Here is a 24034-nt window from a genome sequence, read left to right as displayed (position 1 = left end):
AGCGGAGGTTTGGAATTGGAGATTTCCTTCTCCTAGATGAGCTACCATCCAAGGTTTACGAGTCCCATCTACCCGAAGCAACTGATTTTAAGGCGCCAGTGGCCCGCCTTCACCCCTCCTCCTTTTATTGCAAACATGGTCCGCCGGACTTAGAAGCTAAGCCACTCTCGAAGGCAAGGAGCTGGATTTTAGCTGACAGAGGCGATCAGAAACGCAAGCCGTGGGGGGCATTTCTGGAGGAGTGGGGCTCTTGTCTTTCATTCCCACAACTGCAATGTCAACCTTGGACCACACTGAATAAATAATATACCATGATTTGTCTTTATACTATTAGCCAAGATAGTTTGGCTGAAAGCAGAAAGGTGTTAACTAAATAAGACTTGCGTGAAAGAGAACAGGTGTAAATTGGATAACACAACGTTATCCTTTTCTTTATAAATTCTTTAAATTAATTAATGACTATTTCATTCCCTCTTCAAAATCATAATTCTGCGCATTTTACGTTAAAGAGTTGCAAAGTTTGATATTGGCTTTCGCCGTTCTATTCTGGAACCATCGCCAGAAAGTTAATAAAAACATGAAGATGTTTTAATGTAATCTGAAAATCCCATGGATTTGTGAATTTTAGATCGTTTAATTTGTATAACTGAACAACAAAAATTGCTTTAAAAGAATGACCTTCACGTTTTGCATTTTAGACTTTAAGAAGTCATGTGGATCGAGAGAGATAGAGAGATGTTTGAGTGGTTTTATAGCACATCAAGACACAAATAGTATGACTATTAGAATAACATTTCTTGCCCTGTTATGCACGGCAGCTGCCTCATTTGGGCAGGGTTCAAAACCGCACCCTTGTTGAGGCGAGTACAACACACTAACACTCTCGTCATTGAGCCACCGCAGTTATGGGGGGGGGGGGGTAATGTTAATAAAAATGTGATAGATAAGGAACTTTAGAAAATGGTTAAAAAGCACATATATTACACATGAAGAGCAGAGTAAAAACAATAACAAACGCTTCTTCCTTTGTAAATTGTATGCAGATGCAAGGGTTTTATTTGAGTGCAAGTTTTAGTTTCAATTTTTTCTTCTTTGTTTTATTGCTGACTTGAACTGAATTAAGCAAATACAACTCTAATTATACAGATTAATTTAGTAATGTTGGAAATCAGGAGCAGTCTTTTGTGGGAAGTAGTATATCCTGCAACAAATTGTTGCGCTCTTTATTACAACCATTATTCTTTCTTTAAGGTATCACTTTCTTCTACGCTAATACAAATGAATACAAGGTACGTGATAACGATCTCCTAATGTTCCAGCAAGTAGTATTTTAAGTGACAAGAATACTTATTCCGTTATTTACATCACTAAATAAGTGAAAGAAAATTACGCTGATAAGATCAAATAAACCTTTTATTCTTAACATATGACGGTAAATGATTTTTATTGATTTATAGATAGATACAAATGCATTTACGCCTCTTTGTATTTTTGCAAGACTTTTATTTTCAAACTTTCCTTAATTGGCATTGTATAGATGTGATAACTGTCTTCAACTTGTTTTCAATATGATATCAAAGGACTTCGAGCAATCCGTAATTATTTAGATGCATTCAAAGAAAACACAATCATTTTGACACGAGGTGTGCTTTGTACCATCTCTCTGAAAATGTGCTTGATTACTGCAGTCCTTTATAATAATCAAATCAATCAATTTCTATCAAGTAACTTGAACTATTATTTGTGTGTATGATAAAATTACACCATGAATAGAGGGGTGAAAGTAATTTTTGCTCTCACATTCAAATACTAAACTGAAAGTAAAAATTCGAATATTTGTGATAGGCGGCATATTTCTTACTTATTGTTCCAAACTCCGTGACACTCATAAAGAAGCCAAACCGATGCCATTTATTCAAAGTCCATCGTCGAGCAACAACAACAACAACACTAATACTGCTACTACTACTAATAATAATAAACATCAACTACAGCAAGAAAAATGGTGATACTACTGCCAACAGTGTAGTAGTAACAACACATAACAATTGCTTAAATGAACTCTTCCAAAATCAGTCGAAGGTAAGCAAGTGTCAGTTTATGTTAGTTTTTGTGTAATTATTGAACCGAATTTGGTTGTGATAATATGATAGGCAAACACTTCAATACAAACTTAATATTTTCATGGTCTTATCTGACCTTATATAAACGGATAATCGGATGGTCTATTTCTCGTTCTGCCTATTTTGATTCTTTTAATAATTAATTCTTTCATTCTTGATTAACGTTGAATAATCTTACCTGAAAATATTTCATGAAGTTTGTTTCATTACTATTGAAAGTATATTTGAATCCCATTATCTCAGAAGGAAGTGATGTCACACTTCATCCAAAATATAAGTAGTCTAAGGATCATGGCTGCAATTAGAGAGGGCCTAGAGTGGTTTTATCAGTGTAGCATGGAGAATAATGAGCCATATTTACACTTTAATTTACTTCCCTGATGAACGGAAACCTGTACATTTACATAGTACAGTACATGCAATACCTTCCCACAATGCTCTCAATTGCGATAGTGCGTAAACATAACACCCAAGAGAGTTTGCCTTTGAACAACCAGGCCTGAATTTTGATAGAGACGGACGGATACAGAACTAAAACAGGTAATGTTTTTGGGTCTTTATGTTTGTTAATTTCAAATATTATATGATTTTCTGTGATATTGCTATACCCCGCACATTTGTTAGGTTTGAAAATAATCTCGGAGAAAGGTTGAAATCGAAAGTAGAAAGCTATACTATGTTCGATTTATCCGCCACCTTAATGTTGCTAAATCGGTTTTATTTAGATCTTCAGTATATAGACACCTATCACAAATGAATTTCTCCATTAGAATGGAGACGATGAAAGGCAATTGAAGTTACCTATTTAATATGTTAATACATTTACTGAATCTTATGTTATCCACAAATTCACGATTTACTTCTTGGTCTGTCGCCATCCCCCTATTCTAACCACCGTACATTACATTGATTTCATGTCAGGATACATAAAATAAAATGTGGAACGGACAAGCTCTAAAATCAAGTTTAAAAATGGAAAGTGCATAACCGTTGTCTTCACCCCTATCTTTTGTCAATGACCAAGGGGTCATTATGCAAAATTCGTCATATACATGATGGATGTTCCTGTTATGATACCATATATAGTCTAGTCAGAGAATATGTACAAATATTTGTGTCATTAACATTAACATTAGTTTAACGTTTGGCCCCTCCCTAACCCAGGAAACGGTACTTTTGATCCTTGCAAAATACTGTCTCAATTCATTTTTACACATATTTTTAGGCGATAGCGTTATTTTTTTGTTTGTTTATTGTTTTGAAATATTTTTTTACATTTATAATATGAACGAAATTGCCAGTAATTAGTTAATGCATGGTAACTATCACCAGTTTCTTAAACTGGTCGTTGTTGAGATAACACATTTTGACATATTCGGAGAAAAACTAGGCCAGTAACCAAACCCAGTATATAAGTTATTTTGAATAAATTAATTCAAATTAACCAGTTTAGCCTCATAATTTGTCCGCATGGCTATTTGTTATGCCTAGTGTTCTTCCTAGCTGCTATCTAGGGAACTCATTTGTTTTAAATGTCCTTGTTTTGTAGTAAATCCCATGCAAAGCCGGTCACGTTGCTATATATTGGTATAAGGTACTAATTGTGTTCCCCATTGACCTGAATGATAACGTTTGCTAAGATAAATGTACGTTCTGCCCTACTTCAGCACGCGTGTCGCGTACACTGTCATAGTGAGCAATCTTAGATTGACAATTTGATGAGGACAGGACTATGTACCCCAACACTAAATAGTGATAACTCTATTGGAAGTAGATAGGAATAAGAGTTTTCCTGTTGTGTATCACGTTAAAAAAAATCATAAAAATACAATACACAGTCTAAATATAAATCATCATAATCTCACATAAATGGAGGAGACACTAATTTTTTTTTTTTTTTTTTTTTTTTTTTTTTTAAAGCATTCAAGAAACAATAACTCATACAAATTCAGAGCTTTATTGTATAGTTCTGAATCCAAGCCCACCCACCTTTACCTCGTCTCCCTTGGTATTGTATAATTGGTACAATTATACCTAACGGCAACACTAGCATTCTCAATAATCCTTAGTATAGCTCTGGACAGAATACATCGCAAGTGTACTTAGTCTTACTTACAAATGTAATTTAGCTTATTCAACTGCTATTTCTAAACACGTGCTTTCAAAGCAAAAATAACTTTTTTGAATAAATACATTTTTTAAACGATGACTTTAATGTATTCATATCAATACTTAATGAATCTCACTTGGGTGATATGGGATAAACACATTTTATCATATGTAATATGCCGGTCATACGTCAACTTACTAATTTTTAGTAATCTCTCCCTACTCAAAAATGTGATTTTTGTTTTCTGAATGAACTATATATTTAATTAGTAGACACATAACATAACATCAGGGACAGGTAGACACGATCCAATGTTATCACAAAGTATAGGTTTTAAAAACTTTGCACTGACTGCTGATACATGAATAAACTTGCCCCAGTCGTTGCACAACCACCAGCTTTCCCAATAGTTTCTATAACATGAATATCAAACTTTTGTCTCTTGTGGTAGTGAATATAGTTCACCCTCATAGTATCTGTATAACGAATACAGACCTCCCGTCCCTTGTGTTAGTGTAGACAGTTCAAGAATAAATGTCACTCTGTCAGCAAATAGAGTAGACAACAGTTTTGAAGCATTTAGCTTGGATTCTAGGCAAAATGTTCGGAATACAATTTAGAAAACAATACCAAGGAATAATACTAGTATGGTATGTGCAAAGGGGCTAAAATCAGGTTGAAAGTGTACGTACAAAAGGGACATTAGCTGGTTGTTGTGAGTTTAACACCATTTTCAACACTCGTTAGACTATATATAGCGGCCAATATAACTGGTAAGAACCACCAACACCGAGAAGCTGCTGGGAAGCTTTGTTACATAACCACAATCTCCGAGTTCGAGGTTTCAACCAACAAGGACAGAGGTTAGATGCAGTGATCGGTAAAGGGGAGAGCTATAGGGCAGTTGATCACCCGGGGCCCCAACCTGTAGCATGTAACAAAGGAATCAAAAAGATGATAAAGGAAAGACGAGCCAATTGAGCATATAAAGTTTGATTGCCTTACTTTGGACAAATATGTAGATTTATGGTAAATAAGTTTACCTGTATTATCAAATCCCGTACAAGTACCAAAACGTGAGGTACATAAAATAAAAGAGTAAATAATTTTAATCATATGGGTGCATGTAATTTATAATGTTTTTACACATTAAACTACAAATAATTAGTTCAACCACGGGATGAGAGCAAACTACAAGAAATAAAAATTACATCAATTAATCGACTTTGTAATCTGTTTCGTGAGAAATTATTAAGTCAGTTTTGCGTAAATTTACATCATTGTTTTGGGACAAATTAATCTCGTCATTATTTTCATAAGCACCGTTTCGGCATTTAAAATATATTGCATGGTGTAAGAGAGATAACTGAACTAAATACATAAAAGATGTATTTGCTTCCCTTTACATCATTTTCCGTGTAGTAAATATTATTTCATGGACAAGTAGATGAACTTGTATATAGTCGAATTATTTAAAACTTAATCATTGATAAAGTGAGAGCCTTCTATACGTATTACACATACGATGGTAGTTGTAATTTAGATTTGTTATCAAAGATGAGGAGGCTGTCACTTCTCGGAAATTTCATTTTCTCCAGAATGACTCTGTGTGGAAATCAGCCGTCACTGAACATGCTGATATGACCTCATGCAGTTCTTGATTTCTGCGAGGGGACCCGGAGTTTGAAGATTTGTGATGGATTGAATGGGCAATATGTGATCAATGTGGCTAATGCTCATAAATGTTCAGCCTTTATATGGAAATTACAAAAGAAATAGTTTGTCAAATGTTTGCAAAAGTGAATAGAGGGTTACACATGAACTTACACAAATGACTGTGGGATAAAGGCAATTAAAGAAACTGCTCTTCTTTGACAATAATTTTGCTGTTTCAATTAAGTGGATATAAAAGATTTCATCATTCTAAACTTTATGAAGAATTTGAAGGGAACAAAATGGACTATTATTGCATAACATTAAGAAACTGAAGTGAGATGGAAAAATATTAGTAAGTCGAGTTTGGAACCTCTGTCGACTCCACTTTTCTCTGTAGAAGATTTGTAGAAGATTTGCAAATCACATTTGCAAATCGTATTTTCAAATCATATTTGCAAATCGTATATGGAGCCGCTTGTGGACTGCCTGTATTTGCGGATAGAGGCTTGTAGTGATGGATTGCAATTTTTGCTACCATAAAAGCTCGGTTAGTCATCGGTTGATCCCATTCCTAACACTCCTATGTAGTTCATTTAAAGACCCCGTTTTCATTGAAAATCAATCAGAGGACAAAACTATTTTGCGTCATCAGACTGCTTTCTAAATACCAGTTTACATAAAAATGTCTGCCAGCCATTGTTTTGTTATATATATACCAGTTTACATAACAAATGTCTGCCAGCCATTGTTTTGTTATCTATATACAAGTTTACATAAAAATGACGTCTAATTAAATACAGGCATATTATCTACCGCAAATGTTATGTGGCCTAGAGGTTTCAGTATTCACTTCATACGAGTTGCTTAATGATACCGTTTTACGAAAGTACTCACTAACACATAAAGGCTTTTGCAAGAACTATGACTGAGGGTTTAATAAAAGATTACCGTCCATATGTCAAGGATTCGATAGTCATTGGTATAATAGGATTTTGGGCGACTATGACAATATCGTTGACCACATCAAATCTACTGAAGCAGAGCTGATTGAATTATCTGAAGAAAGATCTGCACAGATAACACGGCTACGTTGTTGGTGACTTTGAGAGCAGGCCAGGAGATGATTCTAATGACACTGATGCTATTGCTAGACATGGTCTAGACAAAAAGTCAGTCCCTGTCTTGCCTTGGAAAATATTTAAGGTCGCGTGCAACTACATCGTTGACCAGCCAGACTACGGTAAAACAATACAAAACGCAATGTCAAAGTTAAGAGATCTTGTGTCATCTAGTATAGTTACGTATACTTTTGATGCCAAACGAATAAGAACTGCATTCAGAAAGGCAAAAGATGATTTGCTCATGTTTCTAGTGGGATGTAATAGAAAGGGCGTCTCGTATCACAAGGATTACTGCTCCTTACATGTTTGTGAAGAGCGCTCTCTAGATGATTGCAATATATCTAAGGAAACTCCAGTGACTTTTGACTTTTTATACAGCCATCGCCATTTAATTAGTTCATAGTAGACGCATGCTAGGAGAAGAATACAAGGCTGGCTCCAAAACATCCTGTAACACTTTTCCAAAACATCTTTTGATGGTACATTAATATAAGTCAAGGCTGTTTTACTTTTGATTGTAAGCACAGTATGTAATGTTTGGAAAAGCAATCTTAGCAGCCTAAAAGAAGATCCATACCTCTACTTTCACCAGAGCTAAGCTTTTATGACTTTACAAATCCTATGACTTTCAACTACGCATACGCGCTCGTAAAATACGCTCTTGACATCTGTTAGAAACGAGCTGAAAAATAAGGAACACTTTGATTTATATCAAAATAGCTGTAGAGTTAAATTCTGCTTTCTTATTTCTGGAAAAAGACTATAACAGACTTGGTGGTAAGGCGTCGATTGCAATAACCGTTTGTTAAGTACTGTTCATTTGAATTACGTCTTTACTACGAATACCATGTCGCCAACGTCTTTTTTCATGCTTCTGATATTTCTTTGCAAATATTTTCTTGTATCTAGTAACCAGCATTGGACTATGATATTATCTACCACGCACAGTTTTTTCACAAGTTGATTTGATTGAGAACATGTATGTACGTGATATATACATACCTGCACATGGTTCGCTTAATTTACGTTTTTGGTCCTCGTGTCTTAAAGCGGATTGTGTTTCTGTTCGAAAGCTAGAAATAATCAGCATAACATATTTATTACAACACGAGAGGAAATGGTATCGATGGCTGTTAAAATAAATGGAGGCTCTGTCTTTAAATTATGAAATTCAACCATTATACCCCTAGGGCCTCTTAAAGCAATAAGCTCGCTTGTTATAAAACTCAAAAATTGCTATAAGTTTCTCTCTGTCGTTAGACGGTAGGTTATAGTGAATATGATTGAAATCGATGTTATCAAGCATTGTATACAATGACAGTAGCCAATTATTTCTTTACCCTAAGGCTGCAATTCTTTGTCGGAAAGAAACCGCTGATCTTGCAGCTGTTGCGGATGCTCATACAATTACGGATCTACTATCTGCTCTTCTGTGAGTTCAGGCTAATTGAAGTAACCAGTATGTATTTGTGAGACGACAAAAAGAATCAACCTTATATTTGTTCTTAAGATAATAAAGTTCGGTCAGAGGTTTTTCAGTTGCTCGTGTGTACTTAAACATGTTGTAATACACATCTGATATATGTTTCTTTATTTCTGCGTCATCTGACTGACTGAAACGTGTCATGCTTTTCTAATCTTTCTAAAAGGTGTTTTGATCCTCTTGGAGCATCTGCAAAGTTGCCGCTATGTATTTTTATTTCAGCCCTTGTAAAATTCTAGTAATTTCTGAGTTACCATTACATTCTGCTTAACGGTGAGTAATATCAGCTGCGAGTTCATTAATATAACAGCCTTATGATGGTATCTGACAATAAGGTAATATACCACAATTGTCGTTTGCAAAACATCCGTAAAATCTCTGCATAACTTGCTATTTAGAGGCCTAAGGAGACTTTCCGAATCCTTTGCAAGATTGTTCTTGAGTGGTGTGAGGTCATAAAATCTCTTATGAAAATATTACATATTTAAATGTATGCTGGTCTTGCTTCGTTAAAGTTGCCATAAGGTATTTATCTGATATTTTCATCAAACGCAATACAAGGGTTAGCTTTGCATATTGTGTCATGTTTTTAACACGTTCAAGGACAGCTGTAAATATGTTGGCTGTGTAATCATCGTAAAACATCGTAGGTTATGGTAATCCACTTCTTCTGTCGTTTTCTTTGACGACTTTTGGAATCTCATCTTGATGTGGTTGATTTTAAACAGTTGGGTTATCCCGTTTAGGTTTTTATTGACTCTGGCTGCTTCTCAACATAAACTGGCTGTGGTGGTTAATCCGCTTTGTCTGGCATCGCCATCATTTGCATGATTGTTTCTATATTACCAAAATGCAAGCCAGTCGCATAATACAAGTTGCGTTTTCCGGTTTTTGTTGTGTATAGTCTAAATGCTTTTTAAAGTTTTTTTCTGGGAATTGGCGGTGTTTGTACTTGCAGTCCACTTTGTGTTCTTTACCTTTATCAGGCACCTAAGTATCCTGCGTTTGATCTTTTAGGGATTGATGACTGCAGTAATAATGTCTAGGTGCAGTTCTTCAATAACAGTGTTAATGAGCATATCGATCCTTTTTCAACTGTGTTTGAACCCTTGTCATTGCAAAACCTTTTGACCACATCATACTTTTCTAGATCTGACTGGATCCATGTCTACTCCCAGAAAGCCAGTGTGGGCTTCAGCGCAGGACAAGGGGCAGTGGACCTGATATTCGCTGCACGACAACTCCAAGAGTAATGCCAAGATCAACATATAGACCTCTTCACAACCTTGGTTGATCTGACCAAAACGTTTGACACAATCGGCAGACATAGACTTAGTAAGATCATGTCTAATTTCGGCTGATCAAAAAGGGTCATACAAGTCGTTTGCCTGTTCACAACGGCACGATGGCCCACGTAATCGATTAAGTCGAACCTTCATATGTCTTCCCTGTCACAAATGGTGTCAAACAAAGCTTCGTTCTGGTTCCCACACTTTTCAGCATGATGTTCACTGCCACGATCACCGATGCGTTCCAAAACAGTGATAAGATCATCCATATCAGATACCAGACCAACGGGAAGACCCAGGCGATTGCAGGCAGTCACGAAGATGAAGGAAACAGTCATTAGTGACTTCCTCTTAGCTGACGACTGAACTCTCAATGCCAGCTCAGAAGAATACACGCAGACCAGCATGGAACGGTTGGCTGTGTCATACGACAACTACGGCCTCGGAATCAGCCACAAAAAGACTGAAGTCATGTACCAACCTGCCCCTGGGAAGCCATTTTGCGAAGCGAATATCACAGTGAAGGGTCAGAAATTCCACACTGTCGGCATCTGCACGTATCTGGGCTGCATCCCCTCAATAGTAGTCAACAGCAGTAGTTGGAGATGTTGAAGCTATGTCGCTCTATGGTAGGACCTACATTGTTTTTATATCGTACCATTTTTTTACGTGGCGTTGCAAGGTCAGTCATCTTTCTGGAATTCACGTTAATGACTGCGTTCATTGTGCCACCAGTCTTCATATTAATAAAAATCGAAAAACAAAACAAAACAAAACAAACAAAGACAAACAACATTTGAATCACATATGGTCATCATATTACCAATGGCTTGCGATGACAACCGGATGCCTGCAGAAAGTATTATTGTGCTCGGAAAGTAATCATGAGCTGTATTCACTGGGACTATTGCTGCAAAACACGTGTCTGTTTTGCCCCAGGTAGCCATATCTGCACTATCGGCAGACGTGACAAAGTTTGTCACCTTGTTGAAGACTTGCTCAAGATCTGTTCTTGCCTATTCTTAATACGCACGTATTAAGATGAACGTTTGAAATTCCATCGGCCAAAACGCTACCAACAGAAATACAAAGAACTATTCCTGAAATGTACCGTAAAAGCTTTAATGAATTATATCGACTATATTAGCCAACATGATGGCAGTAGCAAAACTATTTTATGCAAATACTTTGCATACACTGCGTTGAAAGAGTGGATACACAAGAAGACAAAAAGGAGGTCATGAGCAAGTAAGTAAAACAGCAGTAGCAACTGATTGGTCATGTTTTCGCAGAAAACGTAGGAGATTGTATTGACCATTTTGTAAAACGCCTGTTTAAAGTGAAAAGTATGTAAGCATTATTTCTGCGGCAAAATGGTTTATAGAACAGGAGATATAAATAATTTCACAAAGGCTGATCATTGTTGACTGTGCAAAAACACACTTGGATACGATCGGGTTAGAGATCATTGTCATTTCACTGGCGTGGCTCACAACAAATGCAATCTCCATTTGAAGACGCCAGTGTTTATGCATGACCTGCGCTTCTACGACACACATCTAATAGTGAAGCGCATGGGAAAATATAACTAGCATATTACATGCATTCCAAACATCATGGAGCGCTACATGCCACTTTGACTGGGCTATCTGCGTCTCATGCAGAGGAGCTGCATAATGAGAAACAACTCGAACCAGAAAGTAGGACTGTGGACGACGCCATATTATGTCCACAAACGTTAGATATCAATGAAAAACTAGGTGTTGTTAACTTCAGCACTCCAAAGCTAATTCTGTACCTGATGGATAAGATGTGTTGTTTCATTTACTACAAAATCTGAAGTAATGTTTGATCTTGTTCTGAACTAGTCAGAATTCGCTGTTTGATCGAATTAAAACACGAAGCCTTTCAGAGGAGTTTTAACATAGCAGAATGAAAAAGCTTTTGAAAAGAACGTCTTTTAGCTCTTGGCAAAATGATAGAACATATCAAAGAAGGAATAGTTAAGAAGAAAGAACAGCTAGACAAGTAAGTGGCCGATCCTGGTTATATCGCAATAAAAATATTTCATGGGAACCGTGTAGCTATCCATAAAACGAAGACGCATATCTTTCTCAAAAACTGATCTACTTCCGTTTTGCTATTCGGCTATTCTGAAATAGTTAAAGCTGTTAATGTACGACTTCCATTATGGCTGCATCAAGGTGAAGTATGGTGACAAGACCGAGCTGTTTGTTTTTTAAGGATACCGATTCCTTATATTACGAGATTAGGACTTGTGAAACTTACGAAGACATGTAAGAAGCAAAATAACTATTTTCTGTTTCAGATTATATGTGTGATAGCAAGCAACAAGAAGGTCACTGGCAATGTCAAATATGATACTTTTTTGTTCCAATAGCAGTGTTCTTTGTTCCCAGATCAAAGATACATTGAATTAGGCTTGCTGGCAGGGAGACAAAAACAAAGCGTGCAAAAGGCATCAAGAAAAGCGTCGTCAAAAATGTTCTCAGTCATGTCGATTATGTAAATGCACTTCTAGAGAAAACATTATGCGACTTTGAATAAGATCAGGTCAAACAAAGACGTGCTGTATACTGTGACATTCGAAAAAAGTGACCATTCTGTGTACGCTGACAAGCGATATGCTTTGGATGATGTTGCAAAAAGTTATCAGAAGCAACTCAGATCAATTTACAGGGTTGAATCTAATCTAAACTACAAAGAAAAAGGAAAACACAGCATTGTGAATATGATGATATCTGCTAGCTGACGTTCGTCATATAATGCAGCCATTGTACGAATGCCATGCATTTTCCCTGTTTTTGAAACGATGAAAAATGGTATTGTATACAAGTGACAGCGAGGCATTTCAAAGTTGCTAGCATCCGATTTGTTTGTCTTGCAATTTGTCTTGGATGTAACAAACTCTAGGTTATAGATCCTATTATCAATATTGTTGATCTTCAAAATATCTATTTCGAATGGTTCCATTAATGCATTCGAATATAAAACGATGCTCATACATTATCTTTCAAGCGGCATTGGTGACTGCAATGTTCACTAAGCAGAAGCCATTATTGTTTCGCTGCTTGGCAAGATGTTTATGTCTTAAAATATCTACAAAATTCCCAAGCATGACAACTTGTCATCAAACATTCGTAGGTAGTATGCCTTTATGATACTGAGTTAGCAACAAAACATAGCAAAGATGGATATCAACGTATTGCAAAGAATAATTGAAAAGTTCATATCTTACTATCCAAAATATTCGTCGCCGCTTCCTGCAATAAAAGCGTGGTAAGACACTGTGTACTTGGCTAGCAATATAGTGCAAGGAATATCAAACATTACATATGCAAACTTTGTTATTTATTATGGAGACATTAGGTCGAGTGATAAAACATCAAATATCTCAGTTTCTTTGAGAATGACAAATGTTCGTTGGATAGTCACACATTGTGTGCTGTTATGATGCAGCATCAGCAAAACCATTAAATTAAAGTAATGTGCATTTGAATGCAACCTACGTATTTAGGGACATAGTTGGTATGTTGTGTACAGACGCTAGTTGGAAAACGAGTGACGTAGTTGTGTCCAAGGTGTTAGATTTAAAGTAAATAATTACTGCTCTGGCCACTGTTTACACAGAGAAAATATAGCAACTGTAGAATGATACAAGTTTATGATAAGTTTTTGTTTTCTATATCAGCAAGTCCCCAACCCTCACCTCATTACAGAATACTGATCTTCGACCATTACTGTCACGTAGGTTTAAAATATCCGCTGTCCAGTGAAATGTTTTCAAACAGACGCGTTTGTCCTCGTAAGACAGTTTCCTAAATTTATGTCTTTGTGGACGTTAGGAAAGAACAACGCCTGCTATCGCAGCAGTGGAATTTCCCGCGTTTGAGCACAATTTTTATATAAATGTATGCGCCAAACCATAAGGATTCAGGCCAAAATGAGAGGAATTGGTGATGGGGTGGGGTAGAGGGGATTATGTTAGTGATACGAAATATGAATGGGCAAACGTGCCAAGACAGTGTTCCGTACTCCTGTCGTGTTCAAGCATCTGTACCAAAAATGATATAAAGAATAATAGAAATGTAAGGCATGTCTTACCTAGATAGATTTATCGAAGACTCATCTTTCAATCGTTGCTTCTCTCTAACATCGTAAAAATTTGTATCTCTCGTGATCGTTGATATTATATGAGATACTGATGCCTCAGGTCGGAGAACTGAGTTCCCACAAATCATTAGGAAATATAGCTTATTTCAGATTAACTAGTAGACGGGGGATATCCCAATATCCCTGACGCTTAAATGAGAGGATACATATCTATTGAAATGACATTATCCACTACGAACTTGATGGTTGATAGTATGTATGATTATTATATATTTATTGTCTTACAGGTGGTCGATTCCAGAGTGTCACAGGGAAATAGATATGGTATGTAGCAACATTAACTAAAAATGTGATAAATGAGCATTTCTTCATTTGTTGCAGCAATTGTAACGGCAAGGATTTTTCTACTAACCGGATCTATTGCTGCAAATAGTGAATGGTTTTTCATTTATTGGAGAAATATAAGAAATTTGAAAAAAGCTGCAAAAACTTAAATGTGTTTTTTTCCTTATATGACGACTCAACCATTGACCCTATCAAGTTTAGGATAAATGTAATAGAACATGACAATAAGTCGTACAAAGCACAACAATCAGACATGTAAGATCTTAACATTTGAATGAGGAGAATTTAGCATGTACACGTGCATTGCGTTATATAAAGTGTTGGTGTTATGATGATATCCCTCCGTCTGCATTCTTTCCTTTGTGGTTTCTGCATGATAACCAGACACCTTTTTCTCTATCCGTCACCAAACGTTATGGATGATTTTCTGTAGGAGCAAAGAAAATAATTTATTGTTTGTTTATTTCAAAAACGGTTAAGTTCATTGTTAAGTTAACCTGGATACAAATAAACAGTATTTGATTTGTAACATCAATGTAAAGTCACATGCCTTCACAAAACTCAGTGGTATGCTCGCACAACCTACCCTCATCAAAAGGTCTAACTGGCTATCAGTTTTTTTTCCGCCATTACTTGTTTCATCGATAATATAGCTTCACTTAACTGAGATAGAGAGAAAGACAGAAATATGTTGATTCTATCCGGTCCTAAGAGGTCATACAAATTTAAGACTGCCAGTTATGGATTTTGATGAATATAGGCTGCTTGAGTCATACATGGAGAAAGCAAGTAAATTCAAACAGAAGTTACGATATCGAGATCTTTTTGCTAGGACGATTTATATCGATTTCGGTTACAAAAGATTAATGTCAAAGTTAATTTGACACGGAAAAGAAAACAAAAGCGTCCTCCACTTTGTAATTGCAGCATGTGTGTGTGTTTTCGTGTGTGTGCCTTTTGGGGTTGGGTTAAGCAGCAGGGAGGGTGAACAGAGCAGTTTCTGGAGCAGTTATTTTGTAAAACTAAAGCTTCCAACAAAAAATGAGTAGATGGTGATTCCGACAAATATTTTTCAGACAAGGTTGGGGGGGGGGGGCGAACATACTAGTCCATGCGTGAAAATAAAGCTTCCTACTAAGCGTCACCGAGACCTCTAACCGACCGATGTCTCTCTAATTGGGTTATTATTATTTGATGTCTGCATTTTCATCGTCACCCCCCCCTCCTGATGATACTGCTGTGGTACAATTCAATCATTATTATATTAAATAATAATAACGCTGACCATGGAATCTCGCACAACTAAACTAGGTCGACAACAACGATAGACAATTAAGAAATATCTTCCCCTCCGTGATTCTGTCAAACAAAAATTACTAGAGCGTCAGGAGTTTCAGGTAGAATTTACAGAAAGTGCAGAACAGTTATTTAAACCAATTGTCGAACCAACAAAGAAAATTGTTACTGCAACCGACGCAGCACAAAAAGCTCTTGAGACATTTCCAAATATGTCAACACTCTAAAATCTGCCGATTAGGTTAATGTTATATATCGCATCGCTACTGATACTCCGCAGATTAGATCTGCGTACGGAATCGGTGATCGAGTTGGTTTTGTCAACAACGGAGCTATGGCGTTATTTAACAGTGCTACGTATAACATCGACAAACGAAATATTGAATGATGCTTAGAAAACGTCGACGTCGCCACGACATTACTTGGCTTTGCAAGATACAGCGATGATTACTCGAGATCAGCTGGTCGATCAGTGATGTTTACAAAGGATACAACTGATCATCCAGAAAGTAGAAACGTAACACTAAATGAAGTTGCATCAATGAATGAAATCTTCAACATGAAATTCACATCACGTCGATCAATTTTGAAAGGTGATGAGGAATTTTCATGTGTGGTTCCACTATCACATATATTTGGATTCTGCAGAAATGTTAGAAAAGTTATATTTGGTGTTAAACACACTGTGGTACTTGTTTGAAAAGCCACCGACAATGATGCAATATGGCATGCTGCTGCCGTTGATGCATGTAAAGTAATACTAACAAAAATATCGTTTTGGATGCCAGTAATTACTCCATCACTGGCCGACGAACAACGGCTGCTCTCTTTCAAGGATCATGGTGGTAAATCAACGTTGGCATGGTTGACGATGACCACAGACAGTATTCAAAGTAATGTTGCTGGCTTATTCACATGGCAGATAGCATCACATCATGGAGTTCAGCATCACGACAGATATTCATACTTGTCAGGAAAATGACAGCTTAAATTCGCAGGAACGAAATCCAATGGTGTTTGACACGCTTGGGTCTAGTGAAGTTTCTTTGAGGATACATTGACATCAAGAATCTTCTTAAATATAGTATTGAATTTTGAACACAATCATGTTGCATGTGCTTATCATCGGTTGATGACATCATGAGGCGTGATCAGCATGTTGACTCTGGTTTGCAGATATCTCAACGTGATTTCAAAAAATTATGTCCGATCTATTATTTTTCACTGGAACACTTGGATTTGTTCCGATAAGCAGTCGTTGACAAATAATATCGCGCTCGTGTAGCACGGGTGCCTGCTGCCATACCTGGTCCACCAGCTATGGTAGTTATCGAGTAATCGATGTTATACTCTCAAAAATCAATGCTACTTGAAGGTGTTGGTCGACGAATGAGAGGTATTTATGCCTCAGTAGAAAACATGTAATTAAATTGCTCATGATATTATAATGTCATATCATCATGCTGGTGTTACTTTGACTCCTGGTCAGATTATAAAGCTACGATCAGTATCTAAAAGGAATTGTGGAATACAAATATTGCTGAAATCAGAACAGATCGCAGATAGTCCAAATAAACTATCACTGACAAAACGTTAACTGCGACTCCAAACGCTCAGCGGCTGATGCTAGACTTAATCTTCTGCGGGTGCCATTAAAGTTACAGTCAAGACGGGTGGTATATTTCCTCTTCTTGCAACTATACCAGCGCTGACAGTTGCAAAAGCAGCTGCACTTAGTGCTGTTGGAACTGCTTCTGAGATGGCATTAAAGAAAGAAACAGGCCACGCAATAAAGACTTCCAAAAAGAGGGAAAGGTCTAAGAATGCCAGGAACGTCTTATTCATGGTACGGTCAAGGAGCTCGCGGTTCAGGTCCGAGACTGCCCGGAACACATCGCTAGACGCAATGCGTCTTGTGCTTCCCATGTCCAATTTTGATTTACTTGATGCTGCTAAGAAATTAAATATCAAAGACTACAGAGGTGTTTTATGCGTGATCAATTACCAAAACAACCAAACCGCGTTAAAACCAGTATCATTAATCTCGACGGTAGTTCTGTTCCAGGCACTCACTGGGTTTCATACGCGACTGATCCACGTGGAGTTGTTAATTTTGATTCGTATGGGTTTTCGCCACCGAATGAATTTTTAAACTATGTCAGCGGAACGCAAAACACTCCCGTCTGGTATTCAACTATACCAACACAGAACATAACTGATCCACCAGTATGTGGCCAGTATGTGGCCGTGAAGTACTTGCTGTGCTCGACGCTGTGTCAAGGTCACTGACGCCACCTCATAAAGTCGTGCACAAGTATACATCATCGTCCGATGTTTTAAACAGGTCTTAGAAAATATACAATGGTAGATATTTACTCAGGGCAAACCCCAAGGTGACTTATCCAGATATGCAACCCTTGACCAAGTCAAGGATGAACTCGCTAATCTTTTGAGTCTCAAATGTGGACCAAAATGAGGTTGTTGTTTTTCAGGATTAACTAGGACGGTAAAAGACGAGCAATATCCAGTTCGCATATATTATACTGCGGGTTCCAGGTGCGACCGAAGGTAACTTATTGGTGTTTGCTAGAAACGGTCAAATTCAAAAATCAGAGGAATCACTTCGAACACTCATGGGAGAGATTAATGGACGCATCAGAATAATTGGAGATAGCATGCATGGCGATCTATACATGAGCGAAAATACAATTGTCACTGTGAAAGAGCCAAAATAAGACGATGATATGGCAACAAAAAATATGTAGACAACAATGACGCCACGATTAGAACCGAGATCAACGCTCGTTTTCTATCCGCCGATGATACAATGACTGGTTCTCTCAATATGGCTAATAATAAAATTACTGGTCTTGGAGAACCAGAATCAAACGATGACACTGCAACGAAGAAGTACGTCAACAATAGCAACATCCCGATGACAACTTCGTTAACGACAATCAATGACGGATTGATCACGTTTAGATCTGATTATAACACTCATGTAAACACGTTTTTGAATTTTCGCAAAAACGTAATTAGAACCATTAATTAACTTTTTGGAAGTCCAGCAGTCGTCGCATTAAACTCTCTAACATCAAATAATTACAGATGACTGCAAAGAGATCACCGATTTCTCAGTCCCTTCACATGCAGTAGCGTCTGGATCATTATTATGGACACCACTCAATATATTGATCAACTCGGTGATTACACTTCAGACAAAAAAAGAATAATTTGGAGTACCCTATATGAAATATTTTAGTTATGGATACCTGTAGGTGTATATGAGTGCGAGTTCGGCTCATGCACCAAATGCTACACTTGATGATAATGGAATTAAAACATATATATTCTGGGAGTTTAAAATCGATGTTACTGGTAATGAGGCTGAATATCGCTTCGATGATATTACAAATGTATTTAATGATATTATTATCCATAATAATGCTAGTATAGATTAACAACGCAATATATTTACCGGGTTTGTAATAGAATATATCAATGAGAAACCGCGTGAGGTAATTATTTCACAGATTAAACACAAATAAATCGAGGATGATCTTGAATGTTCCAACAGTAAACATGTACAGTCTGTTATTGATTCAACCGATTCATTCACCAATACTATTATTGAACGAATAGTCAAGCTAGAATTTTTTGCCGGTTATGGCAGTATTTGACGTTGATTTACCAAAATTTAGTTTTTTTTATAGAAATCTTATCAAAATCAGTGATATTATCTCTGAATATTTTCCACAAATTGTTGCCGCATGTAGAAAAATATCTCCACCGGCAAATAGCTTCAATTACAACAATGATCCATACGGTGGAAGTTGACACATTTCACAAGGTGTTGTTAATATCACAACAATGATCGCGGTTAATCTTGTATGTGATGCTATCCATGGTAGCTATCAGGTAGATCTTGACAAATTCAGTCAGGCCCAGCAGGGACTTATTTTATATTCATTTGCACCTCAAGCTCCACCTAGATTTTAATTGTGTTAGAACTCGTTAATCCAGTTTATCTGCGATGTCATAATCCGCTGTTGTCACGGATACATTTCAAACGTACTGACCAGCGTGGATACCTACTTAATTTTAGAGGAGAATTTCTTACAATAAGTTTGCATGTAACATCGTAGAGCGTCATCCTGAAAAAATCATGATTTTGTAGAATAAAAACATATATTTCTGAGTCTGCCTTGTCAGAGCTAACAAACAGTTATTTGTGTGGTATTATATATGTACCAACACGCGACAAGTTTGGTATATAACAAAGAGGTACTCGAAGGTGCCGTGAAAACAATCTTGACATTTCCACACGCAGAAAAGATTAGTGTTAATATACTTATTGTTGATTATGGCGATGAAGAATTTTGAAGAATTTTTGTTAACGCAGGAATAGTTAAATGAACTGCAGCGAGAACATATTATTACGATTGTGTACGATAGAGATCAAATTCTGAGTTATGCACATTCTCGCCTTAAATTTGATAAGCTTAAAATATATTAGAATAAACAAAAAATGTTTAGTACTATAGTCAGAAATGAATTATTCCCCTGATGACCTCGTCAACGACGTTGTCACCAGGTTCACACTTTCACTTTGTTTAGCTGTTACCAATGACGTTGTCATCGACGGTGTCACCGATTTCACTTTCACTTTCCGATTGTTTACAATCGGACATAATAGTTCTCAACTATCTGACACACATTCAGAATCTGTTTTGTTCCGTATTCGTATGACAACTCTTGATCTAATTTTCTCAATCGCGTGTGCGAGTGAAACGAATTATTTAACTTGTGTATCATCGACAGTCGCCAACGATTATGTCATTGACTGCTGAAGCAATTTGATAAACCTGTATTCTGTTATTAATGTATATCTACCTTGGTATCTTCGTTCCAGCAGTGATTCAAAATCATAAATATTTTTTTTCCATGATCAAGTTGATCAGAGGTTTGGATGGTACCATCATGTAATTGTTCAATCGCAGAAATAATCGCATTAATATTTTCAGAATTCATTATATAATAAATATCTGTTTAAAATATAAACAAATATTTGTATTCCTCAACCTGGAATATGCTTAGAACTGCACAACATATAATCTTAAACAACTTAATTATACATGTAATTATGGCACCCCTAATGGCGAGAATGCATGCACCTCCATCTTGACTCACTACAGTGCTAAATTTGTCATTTGCCAATCTTTGTCAGAACAGTGCCGCTGTTTCATGAGGTTCATTTTCATTGTCAGAGATTCTTACTTACAGTGGTGAAGTTATCTCTGTATTTACAAACATACATCTATTTAAATTTATTTACATCTATTTACATGTTTATGTACATGTTTTTTACATGTATTTACATCTTTTTACATCTATTTACATCTCTTTACATGTTTATTTACATGTTTATTGACACTTATTTACATCTATGTACATGTATTTACATGTTTATTTACGCCTATTTACAACTATTTACATGTAGAATTAAATTAGTTAAGGTTATATGTTGTGCCGTGCTAAACATATTCCTGGTTGAGGAATACATTACATTTACACACAAACACACAAACGGGGCCATCTCTACCTTCAACCGATTTCTGCACACCCACCCACGATCAACCCCGGGAGTACAAAATAGAACACCCCACGTGGTGACATGGCGGGAAGGTGTACATTTGTCTGTAAATAGGGAGAACCCCACTTATAATTGGAACTCCTAATAAGTTAAGGATTTTCATATTTCAATCCAGAAATAGCTCATGCATGGGGCGTGGTTTTTTATATATTTTTTAAAACTATTTTCCCTGATAAAGTCGGGGAGGGGTAAGGAACCTGACAAGATAAAAACAAACAACAAGAATAATGTTTTTTATTTAAAAAAACAAACAAAAAATAGTTCATTTATAAACGGATGTAGTTGTAAAATACACTCTCTGCATTTACCTCACATAGTTATTTCCTTTCGCTGAATTACTCTGTCTTACTATAGGAGTGTTTCCTGTCTTACATTAGGAGAAAAATACTGAAATATTATTCATTGTTTGTAATGTCGATTTGGTTATCTCCGATATGATGGGAAAAATAACCAAGGAAAATAATTCATTTGTAAATGAATACTGTCGTAAAATACTAGCAAGGTCACTGTTTAATCGCTGTACGTATCCCTGACAGTTATCTCTCTTGATCTAGTAATAAAATTCAAAAGTGATCCAAAGTAGAATTAGCGTCTGTCAGGATATACATAAATGTTATTATTGTGTTTATATTTCTTTGAAAGCGTTTATTTGGTTATAGTATATTGAAGTTCGTAAATCTAGAAATATTTACCAGCTGCATATATCGATGGGAATTCTTTTTCTTCGTCAGTCTCCACGTTCACATTTAACCTCTGTTGCGCGATTATCGTTTTTCCCAGTAACATCAACTTTGCAATTCTGGCTTTGTGTATTAGACCGCAAATTACACAAAAAATTATTTTTCAGATTTGAATCAATATGATCGATCACAAGTCCAATTTCGATTAGCCCGTGAAAACACTCGTACAAACAATTGTGACAAAGATATATGTTTTCCAACAGTAAATTTGAGATAACTAGTATTAATGACAGAATCGACTGTTATTTTTAGTCGACAGTGCCTAATTACATTATCAATCGATGCCTCATATGATTTGATGTGTTGCAAATTGATTTTTTCTCCATTTATATAGTAATGTTATTTATCAAAATAATTATTTTATTACTGGAGAAAATCTGGCGAGATAGTGTTCAGCGTTTTTATGGGTGATTTATCGGCGTTATTGTTTATCATAATATCGTTACAACTGTTTGTATTTTTTACCACTGCATTCTACGCTCAACTGCATTTTTTCCCGGCCTCCTTTGATATCTCTTAAACATTGTTTTGGTCCTAGACTCCCTCTTCGCACGCTTTGTATGTGATATCCACAACATTCATTCAGGCTTTGTTACAAGCAGTTGTAGAGCCAATCATCAACCACTTAGTTACTCTTTGCTTGGATCATTATATAGTATAAACAAAACTTCAAAATAAATATATATTTGCCTTAATTATAACAACTGAGGAATTTGCGAGATTAACTTCGATTAAACGTTCTCAAAAGGATTTAATAGTTGCAAGTAAAAAGATAGTTCGTGATACACTTCAACAACAATTATTTATGATGCATAAAGAAAAATGTCAGATCTACATGTACCGTTGTGTTATCGCCCAGCAGATACGCGACGGCAAAATATTGAAGTTGAGATTCCTGGAACCTTGAGATAGTGAAGGGAGAAACAAAAGTTCGTTCTTAATGAGATGGTTTGGGTTATATGAGTGCTGTTGCGAGTGCATTAACGATGTATAAATCTCCATAGTCGGTAGGATATACTATAACAATTCATTCGTCACAAGGATTAAATATTTAATATATCGATACCAATATTTCGATTGTTCATGATCGTATTGAATGGTCAAATTTAGTTTAACTGGCAGTATCTTGAGTCAGAGGAATATCTCAGCTGAGAAGGTTTGTTATAGACTGCGAAGTGAATAATAATCAAACTACTGGCAATACCGATTATGTAGTAAGAACATATTAGCTGGTTATAAACAATATGATTGATCATTGTGCGAGCTGTAACACAGTAATGTTGTGGCAGTATTTTAGTTATAATCCAAGACAGGCTACCTTGGATAGAATTAGTAGCAGTCTCGGCCACATACGCGAAAATGTTATGCTAACCTGTATTGAATGTAATCGACGCCGGGGCGCTGGTGTCCTGCTTTCACAAAATTTAAGGCGGTGTTAATTGTGTATCTTCAGGAAATACGTGTAATTGTTCACGTACAAATCCACGTTGAGGAGCCATTGAACCTAAAGTGTAAATTGCAGGTATACCCGTGGATCTTACCACGCTGAAAATTGTTTGTGGGGTTACACTCCAAAATGGGTGTGTCTCTCATTTTTAACACCCTTCAAGTTGACCAGGTTCATATAAATATCTTACATTCACATTACCTGGTACTGACTGTTTTGAGAGAGAGTTATGTCTTTGTATTGGTATATTTTTTGTGATCGCATTGATTGGTTTCATGGAAATTCCGCGAGTAATTTCATTATTTAACGCAGCTATCACACTTGGTAGTTTTGCAACCCATTCACGAGATCTCTTGTCCACCTGAACTTTGTTCAAGGATATTTCCTGCGCATGTTCAAAATCAAACAATCGCTCAGCAAGTGTTCGATTAAATCGTTCAACGATTTCCTGATCGCGATGAACTGCACCAAACATTTCTTTGCCATGATCTGCCTGTAGCAACTGTGACCATTGCAAGGATCCTCGTTGATAAATTCGGTGAAACTCAGATGCAACTTCAGCTGCTGTTTCATTTGATAGTGTTTCTGCTTCTTTATATCTGCTTGCAACGTCAACGACAGTTAACGCATATTTGTA

At 36.5% G+C, this 24034-nt stretch overlaps 1 protein-coding gene across 2 annotated transcripts in view; it reads left to right on the top strand.

The window, feature by feature from the left end:
* The window catches only part of LOC149798051 (heat shock 70 kDa protein 12A-like), a 58450-nt gene that overhangs the window by 5948 nt on the left and 28468 nt on the right, over positions 1-24034 (top strand). The window contains exons 1-2 of one of the 2 annotated variants that reach the window (XM_089963140.1): positions 2543-2663; positions 14204-14240. In XM_089963140.1, coding sequence (XP_089819266.1) covers positions 14238-14240 — 3 coding nt within the window. In that variant the 5' untranslated portion in view covers positions 2543-2663; positions 14204-14237. Of the gene's footprint in view, positions 1-2542; positions 2664-14203; positions 14241-24034 lie in introns of those variants that run through there. The other variant, XM_089963141.1, reaches the window with a different exon arrangement.

Source organism: Sinohyriopsis cumingii, chromosome 6 (assembly GCF_028554795.1).
Source record: "Sinohyriopsis cumingii isolate HCF-2022 chromosome 6, ASM2855479v2, whole genome shotgun sequence".
In the NCBI taxonomy this organism is placed as follows: Eukaryota; Metazoa; Mollusca; class Bivalvia; order Unionida; family Unionidae; genus Sinohyriopsis; species Sinohyriopsis cumingii.
Note: the sequence above shows the minus strand (reverse complement) of the source record. Positions and strands in the feature narration are given on the sequence as shown.